Source organism: Chiloscyllium plagiosum, unplaced genomic scaffold (assembly GCF_037043375.1).
Source record: "Chiloscyllium plagiosum isolate Xiang-an unplaced genomic scaffold, Cpla_swu_hap1 HiC_scaffold_34, whole genome shotgun sequence".
NCBI classification, from domain to species: domain Eukaryota; kingdom Metazoa; phylum Chordata; class Chondrichthyes; order Orectolobiformes; family Hemiscylliidae; genus Chiloscyllium; species Chiloscyllium plagiosum.
Window position 1 is genome coordinate 51210514 of NW_028270172.1, and position 13787 is coordinate 51224300.

Here is a 13787-nt window from a genome sequence, read left to right on the forward strand (position 1 = left end):
GCCAGGCAGAGGAGGCTGGTGGTCAATGGGCAGAAGTGGGGGCTGGGGAGAAGGTAGCAAAGAATAAAATAGGTACATGGTTGAAGAGCTTCAGGGCAGAGGAAATGACCTGGGGGTTGCAATGAAAGAGAGACTCACTGGGATTCTTGTGGAGAGTGGAGAACTTCTTCAAGGTAGGCATCCTTGCAAGAGGATTCGCAGTAAGGTTAAAATCAACTAGGCAGAAGTGAACACTGTAGATGCTGGAAACTAGAGTTTAGATCAGGGTGGTGCTGGAAAAGCACAGCAGGTCAATGGAGACAGTTCAGGCCTTTTTCCCAGGAAGAAGTGGAGAGGCCTGACACTATCCTGGTAGGGAACAGACGTGTAAAATGATTGCACATCCATGGTGAAGAGGAAGCAGCTCAAGCTGCAAAACAGAAAATCTGAAACTAGCTTAAAGCATCAGAAAAACGGTGAAGGTAAGTCTGCAGGATTGGAGGAAAAAAGACTGAGTCAAGGGCTAGTGTGGTTCAATAGTTAGCAGGGCTTAGCCTGTCAGTGTCAGGGACTCTGGTGCAATTCCAGCCTTGGGCGACTGTCTGTGTGGCGTTTGTACATTCTCCCTGTGTCTTCTTGGGTTTCCTCTTGGCGATCCAATTTCTTCCCACAGTCCAAAGTTGTGCAGGTTAGGTGGACTGGCCATGCTACATTTCCCATAGTGTCCAGGGATGTGCTGGTAATTTCAATAAGATATTCAAAAAGGCATTAAATGATTGGATAGAAATAATATGCAAGAGGTATGGGGGAGCAAGCAAAAAATTGGTACTTGGTAATGATGCTTAAAACCTGGGTAGGCCTGATCGGCTGAATGGCCCTCCTACACTGCAAGACGTCTGTGATGGTTATCTCTAGTCTTTTCTGATAAGTTCCTATTACAGGAGAAAGTGAGGACTGCAGATGTTGGAGATCAGAGCTGAAAATGTGTTGCTGGAAAAGCGCAGCAGGTTAGGCAGCATCCAAGGAGCAGGAGAATCGACATTTCGGGCATGAGCCCTTCTTCAGGAAACAAGAGCATTGGTCCTTCCTGAAGAAGGCTCATGCCCAAAACGTCGATTCTCCTGCTCCTTGGATGCTGCCTGACCTGCGCTTTTCCAGCAACACATTTTCAGCAAGTTCTTATTACAATCAACATGCAGATTTCTTGAGTTTAGATCATTGCTACCTATTGACTAATGTTGTCACCAATGAACAACCGCACTTCCACCTTCTCCTAATTACTTGTCCTTTCTAAATCTCCTGTACCTTTGTGTTTTATGTCCAAAACTGTCATTGTTATGTCACTTTCTAAAATTTGAGGTCACTGAATAATTACAAAAAGATTTGAAGGTTGTCAACATAATTCGATTGCAAAGAGAAAGGGAGAAGATGGGAAACTTTAGGTCAGTTAGCCTAACATGAATCATGGGAAAAATGCTTGGATCTATTATCAGGGATGAGGTAACAGGCATAACCTTATTCAACAGAATGAATATAATTTTTCTTGAAGGACCATGGTGTTCAGTAAATGTTAGTTTTTCAGAAGATGTAGCAAGTAGAATCAGAGCATGTATTGTACTTGAATTTTCATACAGAAGATTATTACACAATTAGAACTTGAGCATTGGCATAAAATGATACATCAATTCAACAAATATGCATACGAATATAAACAAGGAGCAAGAGTAGGGCATTCATCCCCGAAAGCCAGTTCCACTATTTGATTCCACATTTCTGATTGTAATCTCAAATTTTCATTTCTATCTCACCTCAAGAGCATTGGTTCTTTTTGTAAAAAATATTTGTTCCTCATTTTCAAATATTTAAGAACTCTGCTTCCATGACCACCTTCACAAAGAGAATGAAACGGAGTTGAGGCTAATTTTTAATGGGAAACTCCGATTTTTAAACTCTGATCTCTAGTTCTAGATTCTCCTTTGTCTCCTGCCTTTTGAGTTAGTTCTGTATCCAAATGGCTAGTTCTCTCTGTTTTCCATGTGATCTAACCTTGTTAACCAGTCCACCACACGAATCTTGTCAAACACTGTATTGAAGGCACCTGGATCATGTCCGCTGCTCTGTAATCATCACGCCTCTTCGTTACTACTTTAAAAAACTCAAGTTAGTGAGACATGATTTCCCATGCACGAAGCTGCATTGACTATCCCTAATCAGTCCTTGCCTTTCCAAATACATTAAATCCTATCCTTCAGGATTTCCTTCAGCACCTTGCTCCCCACCAATGTCAAGCTCACCATCTATGGTTCCCTGGCATTTCATTATCACCTTTCATAAATAGCGTGCACCATGTTAGCCAACCTCTAGTCTTCCAGCACCTCACCTGTGGCTATTGATCATTCAAATACTTCCGTAAGGGGCCCAGCTTCCCACAGAGTTCTAGGGTACACCTGATTAGGTCCTGGGGATTTCTCCACCTTTTGAGTTTTAAGACATCCAACACCACCACCTCTGTCTTATGGACATTTTTCAAGTGGGAAAATAAATAGTGACAAGTTCTTTTAGCTTGTATATCCTTGTATATAAACACTGGTGTGAAATGCTTGTTTCAGATACTCGTTCCCTTTTCAAAGTTAATGTTGAAACCACTTTGACCACTTTTGCAGTTGGTGCACTTCAGATCACAGTTCAATGAAGGGTTTTGATCAACTACATTCAATCCACCTTTAACCTATTCTACCATGACGTGAAGAAATTGTTTTTCTATTGCACCACAAAACGGAAGCGTTTCTTCCATGCTACCATTCTAGTGACTTTGCTCTGCACCCGCTATAAAATATTGACATCCTTTTTAAAATGTGGTGCACACAGTTGGATACAATACTCCAGCTAGGGCCAAACCAATGTTTTACGATGATTTACTGTGAATTTTACATTTGGCAATCAGTGCAGTGTGCAGGCAGACCTCGTCTGCTTTAGCTCCTCCTTTTCCTCCTTTCACTACTTGTTTTGCTTAGTTTAATCTACTTACCTTGTGTGAGGTGTGACTTTATGCAGCATGGAGGAGATCAAGCCAGCACAGAGAGGGTGAGAGGGGTCCTTGGTATCAATGGCAGTCATCTTGAAGGCAACAGGTTAACACAGCTGCCTCAGCACCATGGACCCAGGTTCGATTGCAACCTTGGGCGACTGTGTGGAGTTTGCGCATTCTCCCAGTGTCTCTGTGGGTTTCCTCCAGGTTTTCGGGTTTCCTCCCAAAATCCAAAGCTGTGCAGGTAAGGTGAATTGGCCATTTAAAAATTTCCAGGAGCAAGTGAGGACTGCAGATGCTGGAGATCAGAGCTGAAAATGTGTTGCTGGAAAAGCGCAGCAGGTCAGGCAGCATCCAAGGAGCAGGAGAATCGACGTTTCGGGCATGAGCCTAAAGAAGGATTCCTGAAGAAGGGCTCATGCCTGAAACATTGATTCTCCTGCTCCTTGGATGCTGCCTGACCTGCTGCACTTTTCCAGCAACACATTTTCAGCTCATTTAAAAATTTCCCATAGTTTTAGGTGCAATAGTTAGAGGGTAATGGGTCTGGGTGGATTACCCTTCAGGTTGGTGTGGACTCGTTGGGCCGAAGGGCCTGTTTCCACACTATAAGTAATCTAATCAGGAACATGCAGCCCGAGGTGGGCAGTGGTTAAGAGTGGGAGTAGGCAGTCTGGGCAACCGATGGGAAAAGCAGGAACAGGCTCCCTGGTTTGGCAGTGGGAACGGGGTGCAAGGTGGTGACAGCATGCAGCCCTAGACAGCGGGTGGCAGGGGAGGCCGCAAGCCCTTGAGGGATGTGGGCCCAGAATGGCTAAGCGCTTATAGACTGTGAAGTTTAACTTGTTTCTTTATTTTCTGCTTTATACCCAACATTCTGTACCTTGTTACCTTGTGCATAAGATGGATCTGTAAGTGGCAACTTGTAAACGTTTCACTGTACTCATGTGCTAATAAGATTAATTCTGTTATTGACTTTAGTGATGTGCACCCCCTTTGGTTACTATTCTGTTTAGCTTATTCACTCTTATTTGTCCTCATTATTCCAGCCAAAACACGTCATTTCATAATTCTGCTAAACTTAGTCTGCTACATACCTTACTATTTCGCCAATCTATGCCCTTGTTAAATATTATAATATTCTTGCTATTCACTAAAATGTCAGTTTGTCATCTCCATGTTTAAAAATGATGTCCTGTCAATGTTGTTAATACATATCTGACCATATCTTATATCTTTGCCTAGACTGAAATGTTTAGCGATGTAGAATCATAGAGTCAGGGCAGTGTGCAGAATTGAAGAGGCTCTTCAGCCCATTTGAGTTTGTGCCAGTTTAATGAAAAGCTACCCTAAATCTACAATCCTCTATTTTCCAGCATTTGGCCCATAGCCTTGAATGTCAGTACATTTCAAGTGATCATCCATGTTTCCAGCCTCAACTATTCTTCCAGGTACTGCATTCAACCTCTGGGTGAAAAACCTTTTCTACAAGTATCCCCTGAACCTCTTTCCTTTCACCTTAAAATATGCATCCTTGTTATTGACTCTTCAAATAAAGGGGACAGCTACTTCCTGTCCATGCTTCATCACAATCTTTTGACCTCTCAGCCTTCTCTATTTGAAAGACAACAGCCCAAGCTTATCCGGCATCTCTTCATAGCTAAACTACTCTATCTGAGGTAACATCCTAGAGAATTGCTTCTGCATCCCCTTCACATCCTTCATTAGTTCACTGACTAAACCCAAATCTTGTACAGCTCCAATACAACTTCCCTGCTTTTGCCTTTATCAGTAATCCTATAGATTGTAAGTGTCTGATTTACCTGTCCTGGTGCTTTTGGGAATGTGTAGTCAAGCACGCCAAGATCCCTCTATATCTCCCAACTCTCCTAGTCTTCTGCATTCACTGAGTAGTCCCATATCTTGTTATTTCTTCCAAGGTGCATCACTTCACATTATTTTTTCAGGGTTTAATTCCATCTGCCACTTATCAGCCCATCTGACCAACCTGTTAATATCCTCCTGCAGCTGAAGACCATCTTTCACAATGTTAACCACCTGTCTAATCTGTGTGATCTGCAAGCTTACTTAGCTGCTTCTCGACATCTACTCTGCTACCAATAATTTCTTCTATATCTTGTCACAAACAGTAGGGTCCGAGTACTGATCCAGTGGTACACCACTGCAAAAAGGGCTCCAAATGGCCTTCTACCACCACGCTTTGTCTCCTACCACTAAGTCACTTTTGAATCCAACTTGCCAAGTTACCCTGGATCCCATGTGCGTTCATCTTTTAGTCTCCCATGTGGGAACTTGTCAAAGGCTTTGCTGAAATCCTTGTAAACCACACAACTGCAACATTCTTCCTCGACAGACTTGGACCCTTCCTTTAAAAAAATTAAATCTCCTTCTGATAATGCAATATTATCTCTTATCAAACTTTGCTTCTCCAAGTAGAGATTAATTCTTTCATTGAGAATTATCTTCAATAGTTTTCCCTACAATGAGAGACAAGAATAGAGTCAGTCAGATGTGAATGATCAGAATCTCTTTTGCCAGTTGGAAACATCAAATACTAGGGGGCATAGGTTTAAAGTGAGAGGGGAAAAGTTTAAAGGAGATGTACGAGGAAAGTTTTTTTTCCCCCTCAAAGTGGGTGTTTGGTGTCTGGAATGCCTTGTTATTGGTGGTAGAAGCAGATATAATAACATTTAAGAGGCATTTTGTGTGAACAGTCAGGGAATAAAGGAAAATGGACCATGTGCAAGCAGATGGGATAAGTTTAGAAAGGCGTCGTTGTCATAGACAATGTGGGTTAAATGGCCTGTTCCTGAGCTGCACCGTTCTATATTTTGTGTCCTACTGATGTGAGATTCATTGGTCTGTAATCCTTATCACCCTTCTTAACACATTAACTATCTTCCAGTTCTCTGGCATCTCCCCTGTGGCCAGCGCAGTATTAAAAATATGTGTCATAGCTCCTGTAATTTCCTCGTCCTATCTCCCACAACGTCATGGGATACAAGTTATCTGGACCTGTGGATTTGTCCACTTTTTAAAGCCCACAAAGTGTCCGATACCACCTCACTCTTTATATCAAACTGCTCAAGTCACCTCTTTGACTTCTGTGCCTACATCCTCCTCCAAAGTAAAGATACGTGAAGATCTTATTCCGCTCCCTACCAATGTTCTCTGACTCCTACAGATTGCTGTTTCCAGTCCTTAACAGACCCATGCTTTCCATGGTTATCTTCTTCCCCTTAACATACTTATAGACTATAAAGGGATTCTCCCTAAGCTTGCTTGCTGAAGTTTTCCCATGCATTCTCTTTGCTCTGCAAGTTGTTTTCTTAAGTTTCTCACTGCATTTTCTGCACTCCACTAGAGCATCCTTTGATTTGTTTCCTTTGTACCTGTTACAGGCCTCTCTTTTTTCCTCCTTATCCAGACCTGGATATCCCTGGACCTTCTGGTTCTCTCAGGTTGCATGTTGGATCTATCCTGTTACCAATTGTTTCTGAACGCCCCTTTCTAAATGTGCTTCTGTTTGATCTTTGATTTTAGTATTCTTACAATGATGTTTGTTCGGCTAAGTATCCTGTAATTTCCTTCTTTCTGTCTTAACTTTCTTTAAAAGTAGTATTACATTTTAGATTAGATTAGATTCCCTACAGTGTGGAAACAGGCCCTTTGGCCCAACAAGTCCACACCGACCCTCTGAAGAATAACCCACCCAGACCCATTTCCCTCTGACTAATGCACCTAACACTATGGGCAATTTAGCATGGCCAATTCACCTGACCTGCACATCTTTGGTGCTGTGGGATGAAACCAGAGCACCCGGAGGAAACCCACGCAGACACAGGGAGAATGTGCAAACTCCACACAGACAGTCACCCGAGGCTGGAATCGAACCTGGGATCCTGGTGCTGTGAGGCAGCAGTGCTCACCACTAAGCCACCATGCCACCCTTTGTGGTTATGCAATCCTTTTGGACCCTAACAGTTCATGGAATTTTCAAATATTATAATGTGTATATATAAAGGATCTCTGCAGACTACTTTTAAGATCCCAGAATGTGATCCAGGGAATGTTTCAGTTTCAAGCCCCATTAGTTTTCCTATTTTTTTCATCTTTTATTACTGTCATGATTGGAATGAGGGTCAGGTAGATTTCATTGACTGAGATTCTTGGTTGGGTTTTTTAACCTGGACCAATCAGGGAGCCCTGGCTGACAGATATACACAGGTGACTCAGTCATTCTAGGGACTGGCTCTGAGCTAGCTAGTCAAAGCACATGTAAAGTACACTGTACATAAAGGGTACTTGGTGATGGGATACCAGCCATTACCTTTTGACTTCCTAATTTTTGACATGTTTTGTGCCTTACAGTGTGATAATGCATAGAAAATATTTGTTCACAGACTCTGCAATTTTTTTCCTTCTTAGGAACTATGATTATTTATTACACCACTCTAGAAATATTTAATCATTTTATATTTCTTGCTGGTTTTCTCTCGTAGTCCAATATCTGCCTTTGTTTTTGTAGTCATCTCGTTTTTAATATTCCTCATCTTCTGCCCACAATTAATTTTTGCAGCACTGTGTACTTTTTATTTCAATGTTTATTAACATTCTGAACTTCCTTAGTTAGCCACAAAAGGTGCATCCTTCAGGTAGTGTTCCTTAAAAGGTCATATCTTTGACATTTATGAAATATCTCCTCACATTTTTACCATTGCATCTCTACTGTCTTAAATTAAAACAATTTGCCACGTCCACTTCAGTCAATGTGTCTTTCGGCTCTTGTAATTGCCTTAATTTAAGACATTAGTTCTGAAACTATATTTCTCAGACTTAAACTGGTGCAGTTTGATCATTTTGTGATAAATCTCATGATAAATTCTAAAAGTTTGGGAGAAGAAGCAAAGAATCGATATACACTGCTAAGCTCAATAAGTGTCTTAGAAATGACTAATAGCAATTTTAATTCTATTTCTGCATCCCAAAACTTCCATTCAAGGAATTGGATAAATATTTGGAGGAACAAATCTCATCTGTAGGCCAAGAGCCGTGAAATTGAACTAATTGAAGCCTTGAAAAAGCTATTCAAAGGCCTGATGGACTGAAAATATTGTATGGCCATGATTCTGTTAGATTAAATGTGTAACATATAAAGGAAGGCATCTGTTGGTAAATTTGTGAATTTTATATCTGTAAATATGACATAAGCTGCCCAAGAATTGTAACTTGTAAAAAGATGCAAATGCCAAATTGTAGGTTTGAATTGCAAATGCCAAATGAAGGTTTGTGAGAAATATGAATTGATTAGATGTTTGACTCAGTTTTGTTTCAGGAAAATGGAAGAACGCTCCAAGCAATCCCTGCAATCTGCTGAACAGAAAATATCTATGTTGTTGAATCAGATTCACAAATCCAGGTTTGAACTTTTGTACTAAGCTATTAATAATCAACAAGAAAGACATAGAGCCATAGTCATAGAGATCTACAGCACAGAAAAAGGCTTTTCAGCCCATTGCATCCAATGTTTGTCAAGAACAGCCACTGAAATTTTCAAATCCCATTTTCCAGCCATTGGCCTAAAGCTTTGAATGCCTTGGCATCACAAGTTCACATCTAAATACTTTAAATGTTACAGGGATTTCTGTCTCTCCCACACTTACATGCAAGTGAGTTCCAGGTTCCCATCACCCTCTCATCTCCTCTAAACCTTCTGCCCCTTTACTTAAATCTGTCATTGATCCCCCTCTCAATGAGACAAATTTCTTCCTGTCTACCCTGTCGAAGTAACATAGGGGGGAAGCGATAGCCCAATGGTATCCAGAGATAGCCCAATGGTATCCAGATCTGGATCTCTGTTCATCCAGAGATCCAGATAATGTTCTGGGCACCTGGGTTTGAATCCTGCCATGATAGATAATGGAATTTGAATTCAATAAAAATCTGGAATTAAGAGTCTAAATGATGACCATGAATCCATTGTTGGAAAACCCCATCTGGATCACCAATGTCCTTTAGGGAAGGAAGCTGACCTTTATCCAGCCTGGCCTGCATGTGACCCCAGACCCAGAATAATGTGGTTGACTCTTAACTGCCCTCTGTGCATTTAGGGAGAGCCAATGAATGCTGCCTAGCCAGTAATGGCCTCATCCCATGAACGAATAAAGAAAACAAAGCCCCTCAATTTTATACATCTCAATAATGTGCCCTCTCAATCTTCTCTGCTCTGAGGAAAACAACCACAGTCTGTCAAATCTCTCTTCATATCTGAAACTCTCCAGCCTAGGCAACATCCCAGTAAATCTCCTCTCCGGTGCTATTGTGTCCTTTCTTTAAGGTGAATTCCAGAATTGCACACAATACTCTAGCTATAGCCTGACCAACATTCAGAACTGGATGGGATAGGTTTAGGGTGAGCTGGGAAAAATTTAAAAGGGACCTAAGGGGCAACGTTTTGATAGAGGGTGGTGCGTGTATGGAATGAGCTGCCAAGGGAAGCGATGGAGGCTGGTACAATTATAACATTGAAAAGGCATCTGGATCGGTATATGAATAGGAAGGATTTGGAGGGATATGGGCCAAGTGCTGGGAAATGGGACAAGATTAGGTTAGGATATCTGGTTGGCGTGGACGAGTTGGACCGAAGGGTCTGTTTCCATGCTGTACATCTGAATGATTCTATGACATACTGAGGCAGTTTCCCCCACATTGCTTGGTAAATCTTTGCATTTTAGCTGTACTGGTGCAGCATAGCTAGGGGTGTGGCTACTTGGACTACTTATTTTGGAAACAGGCCCTTCGGCCCAACAAGTCCACACCGACTCGTCGAAACACACCCATCCAGACCCATTCCCCTACATTTACCCCTGCACCTAATACTACGGGCAATTTAGCGTGTCCAATTCACCTGACCTGCACATTTTTGGATTGTGGGAGGAAACCGGAGCACCCGGAGGAAACCCACGTAGACACGGGGAGAATGTGCAAACTCCACAAAGTCAGTCACCTGAGGTGGGAATTGAACCCGTGTCTCTGGCGCTGTGAGGCAGCAGAGCTTGCAACTGTGCCGCCCACTGGTTAATACAGGAGCAAAAGTTATCATGATGTTGTCATGGTCCGTTGCCTTTGCAGTATCCCTAATTGAGACTATTTCATGATATCACGTGAAAGGATTTGGTGGAATTCTGGCACCTGGGGTGCTGGACACCTTGAGGAGAGTCTAAACTAGATTATCCACCCAGCATTTCAGGATGAGATTGGTATAACTGCTTCAGACTGGGCCCCCTAGTATTGAGGCAGGGAGATCTTTGACAACTACTATTGGTTGTCTAATTGTCCCCACCATTTATGACTGAAAAACTACAGTTGTGCCACATTTCAATCAGGTATGTTGCTATTTTGGCATGCAGTAGTCTTGTGCTATAGTTTCATCAGTCACCCCAATCTTGCATGCTACTGTTCCAGGCCTACCTTTTTCTACTCTTCATTGAACCATTTTGATATGCTAGAAAACAGTGGACAAGATGGTACAAAATGTTGGTTCAGCCACAGCTAAATTGCATGCAGTTCTGGAATCCACATTTTTGGATGGGGATATGATTACACTGAAGATTGTGCAGAGGATGTTGCTGGAGCTGAAGAGTGTTAGTTATGAAGAGAGACTCGATGAATTGTGTTGCTTCCTTGGAGCAGAGAAGACGGAGAGGGGGACAGGATTGAGATGTATAACGTTTTGAGGGGCATAGGGTAGATTTCTGCATGGAGGTGAGATCAATGAATGTGGGCATAGATTTAAGGTAAAGACAGGAAGCTTAGCAGAGATGAGGATTTTATTTTTCACATTCAGAGGGTGTTGAGAATCAGTAGCTCAGTGCCAGAAAGTGTGGTAGAGGCAGAAACCCTCAATATATTTAAGAAGTTTTTAAGTGTGCACAAGCAATGCCAAGGCATACAAGGCTATGGGCCAGGTACTGGAAAATGGGATTAGAATAGTTAGGTGGCTATTTTTGACAAGTACAGGCTCGATGGGCCAGAGGACCTTTTTTTGAGCTGTAGACCTATATGACTCTAACTTAAGAATATGGAGTCAGTGCAGGTGAATGGTGTAAGTCAGTCATGAGCAAATTGAATGCTTAAGGTTATTGAGTAACTGGCATTAAGTATTACATGGAATTATGAAATGGCCTCAGTTCAAACAAAATGTAATGTATTGAATATCTTATTTTAAAAATAAGATTATTTAATGGTGGTTATAAATACTCCACTGGCAAATAAATTCAAGGAGGAGAAAGTGAGGACTGCAGATGCTGGAGAATCAGAGGTGAAAAGTGTGGTGCTGGAAAAGCCCAGCAAGTCAGGCAGCGTCTGAGGAGCAGGAGAGTCAACGTTTCAGTCATAAACCCTTCATCAGGAATGCGGAGAGAGAGGAGGCTGAGATAAATATGGCATTGGGGGTGGGGCTGGGGGAAGGTATGTGGGAAGGAAGATAGACAGGTGGGGAGAGGTCAAGAGGGCCATGCTGAATTGGAGACATGGATCTGGGATAAATGTTGGGGAGGCGAGATTTGGAAACTAGTGAAGTCTACGTTGATGCCATGTGGTTGAAGGGTCCCAAGGCAGAAGATAAGGCATTCTTCCTCTAGTTGTCTGGTGGCTTGGATTTCATGGTGGAGGAGGCCCAGGACCTTGGGGGGAGTTGAAGTGGGTCAGCCAAGGCCGAGGTAAACTTTTTGGTCTCCTGAAATCCAGGAAGAGGTTGGGGGTTAATGACCAAAATCAGCCATAATTGTATTAATTGGTAGGGCAGGTTTCATGGTCTATCTGTGCTTCCATTTCTTGTGTTCTTAAAATGCTGAAGAGAACTGAACTGCCTACTTGTGTTCATTGCTGCACAATTTAATTATTCTGGTTGTTGTAGCATGATAAGGTGTAATCACTAACATTTGACCAAGATTTATTTGAGAGTTGCAGTTTTATATGCATATTGCTTGGTACAATTTTAATTTGCATGTCTTCTAAAAGGTTACAGAAATTGAAAATATTTGAGGACAGACTTGACCGGGAACTGAAGGACTTTAAAGAAAACGTGCAAGCAGTAAAGAATTTGGAGGAAGAGACTCTGGTATGTGATGAGTTCAATAGTTAGACACTCTCTTTCTTTCCATCCACATCATCATAATTTTACAAGTTTTTTTTCTCAAAACAGAACTTTTGGAAGCAGCAATCCCTTAAGATCTTGCAGTTTTATGAAAATCAAGAACAAAGGTGAGCCTCTATTCACAGTGGTTTTTCTCTGTTGTGTTTTTCTCCTCTTCTATCTGTACTTCTGTTATCATATTCATTTTTTTAAATTCAAGAATTGCTTCTCATACAATTTCTACTGAGTGGATACAATTTATGACAATGACTTCATAGAGAGATTTCTTGAGAGAATAGGGTGGCATGGTGGCTCAGTGGTTAGCACTGCTGCCTCACAGTGCCAGGGACCCTGATTCAATTCCAGTCTCCGTTGGCTGTCTGTTTGGAGTTTGCATATTCTCCCTGTGTCTGCGTGGGTTTCCTCCGGTGTTCCGGTTTCCATTCACAATCCAAAGATGTATAGGTTAGGTGAATTGGCCAAATTGGCCAATGCAAATTGCCCACAGTGTTCAGTGATGTGTTAGGTGCATGAGTTAGGGGTAAATGTACAGTAGTAGGGGAAGTGGGTCTGGTTCTTCTTAAAATCTAATGAGAAAACCAGAATGCCATGCTCCAGAGCTTTATATACTTCTGCTCCATGTTCTCATGCTCAGTACAACTGTTCATGAAATCAGCAATCACAAACTTTGAAGCTGGTAGGCCATATTAACTGTGTGCAGAGCAAAGATTTGTATACATGGACAATCAGCTCTCAGGTTATCTTTAGTAGCATAAGAAATTAGGTGTGGGTCTGCTGATTTTGTAATGTCCAGCAGACATTACAACTATTATGTATAAACAGTACATTCCTTAAGCACTTGGTAACATTTATCTGTTACAATAGAAAAGTATACTTCAAATAGAATGTCTCAGATCAAGTGAGAAAAGATAAGAAAAAGTATAAGATTTTTATACCCTCCATTTATATATTATGATAGTGATATGTTATGAAGTTGAAGGCATGTACTGTACCTTTTGAGAGAGTGAAAGCTGTCAAGCTCCTGTCATGTGACTAATTGCAGAGTGTGTGCGCTGGAAAATTGAAAGATTAGATTAGATTACTTACGGCGTGGAAACAGGCCCTTCGGCCCAACAAGTCCACACCGCCCCGCCGAAGCACAACCCACCCAGACCCCTACATTTACCCCTTCACCTTACACTACAGGCAATTTAGCATGGCCAATTCACCTGGCCTACATATCTTTGCACTGTGGGAGGAAACCGGAGCACCCAGAGGAAACCCACGCAGACACGGGGAAATGTTGTAACCTAGATACCGGAGTTGTTTTCATAGCAGTTCAGAGTTAGCCAATCAGTTTAAATTATGCCCCAAGACATTAAAAGCCAATCAAATTTGAATTTTACTGTTTTGACGACATTGAACTAATGAGATGACACAATATTTTGGGGTATAAAAAGCAGACATTTTGGACAGTTAGCCAGAGAAAGAGCACCACCTGCCATTGTTGGATAGATTACCTGAAAGCTGTCTCAAAAAAGGTACCTTTTTCATATGTAATATCTTTGCAACAGAAGACTAAAGATGACCCAGGGAGATCAACAAACAGAGGAGAATTGACAC

At 41.8% G+C, this 13787-nt stretch overlaps 1 protein-coding gene across 1 annotated transcript in view; it reads left to right on the forward strand.

The window, feature by feature from the left end:
• The window catches only part of sycp2l (synaptonemal complex protein 2-like), a 171168-nt gene that overhangs the window by 126639 nt on the left and 30742 nt on the right, over positions 1-13787 (forward strand). The window contains exons 13-15 of the mRNA XM_043719016.2: positions 8353-8447; positions 12050-12149; positions 12234-12292. Of these exons, the coding sequence (XP_043574951.2) occupies positions 8353-8447; positions 12050-12149; positions 12234-12292 (254 nt within the window). The remainder of the gene's footprint in view (positions 1-8352; positions 8448-12049; positions 12150-12233; positions 12293-13787) is intronic.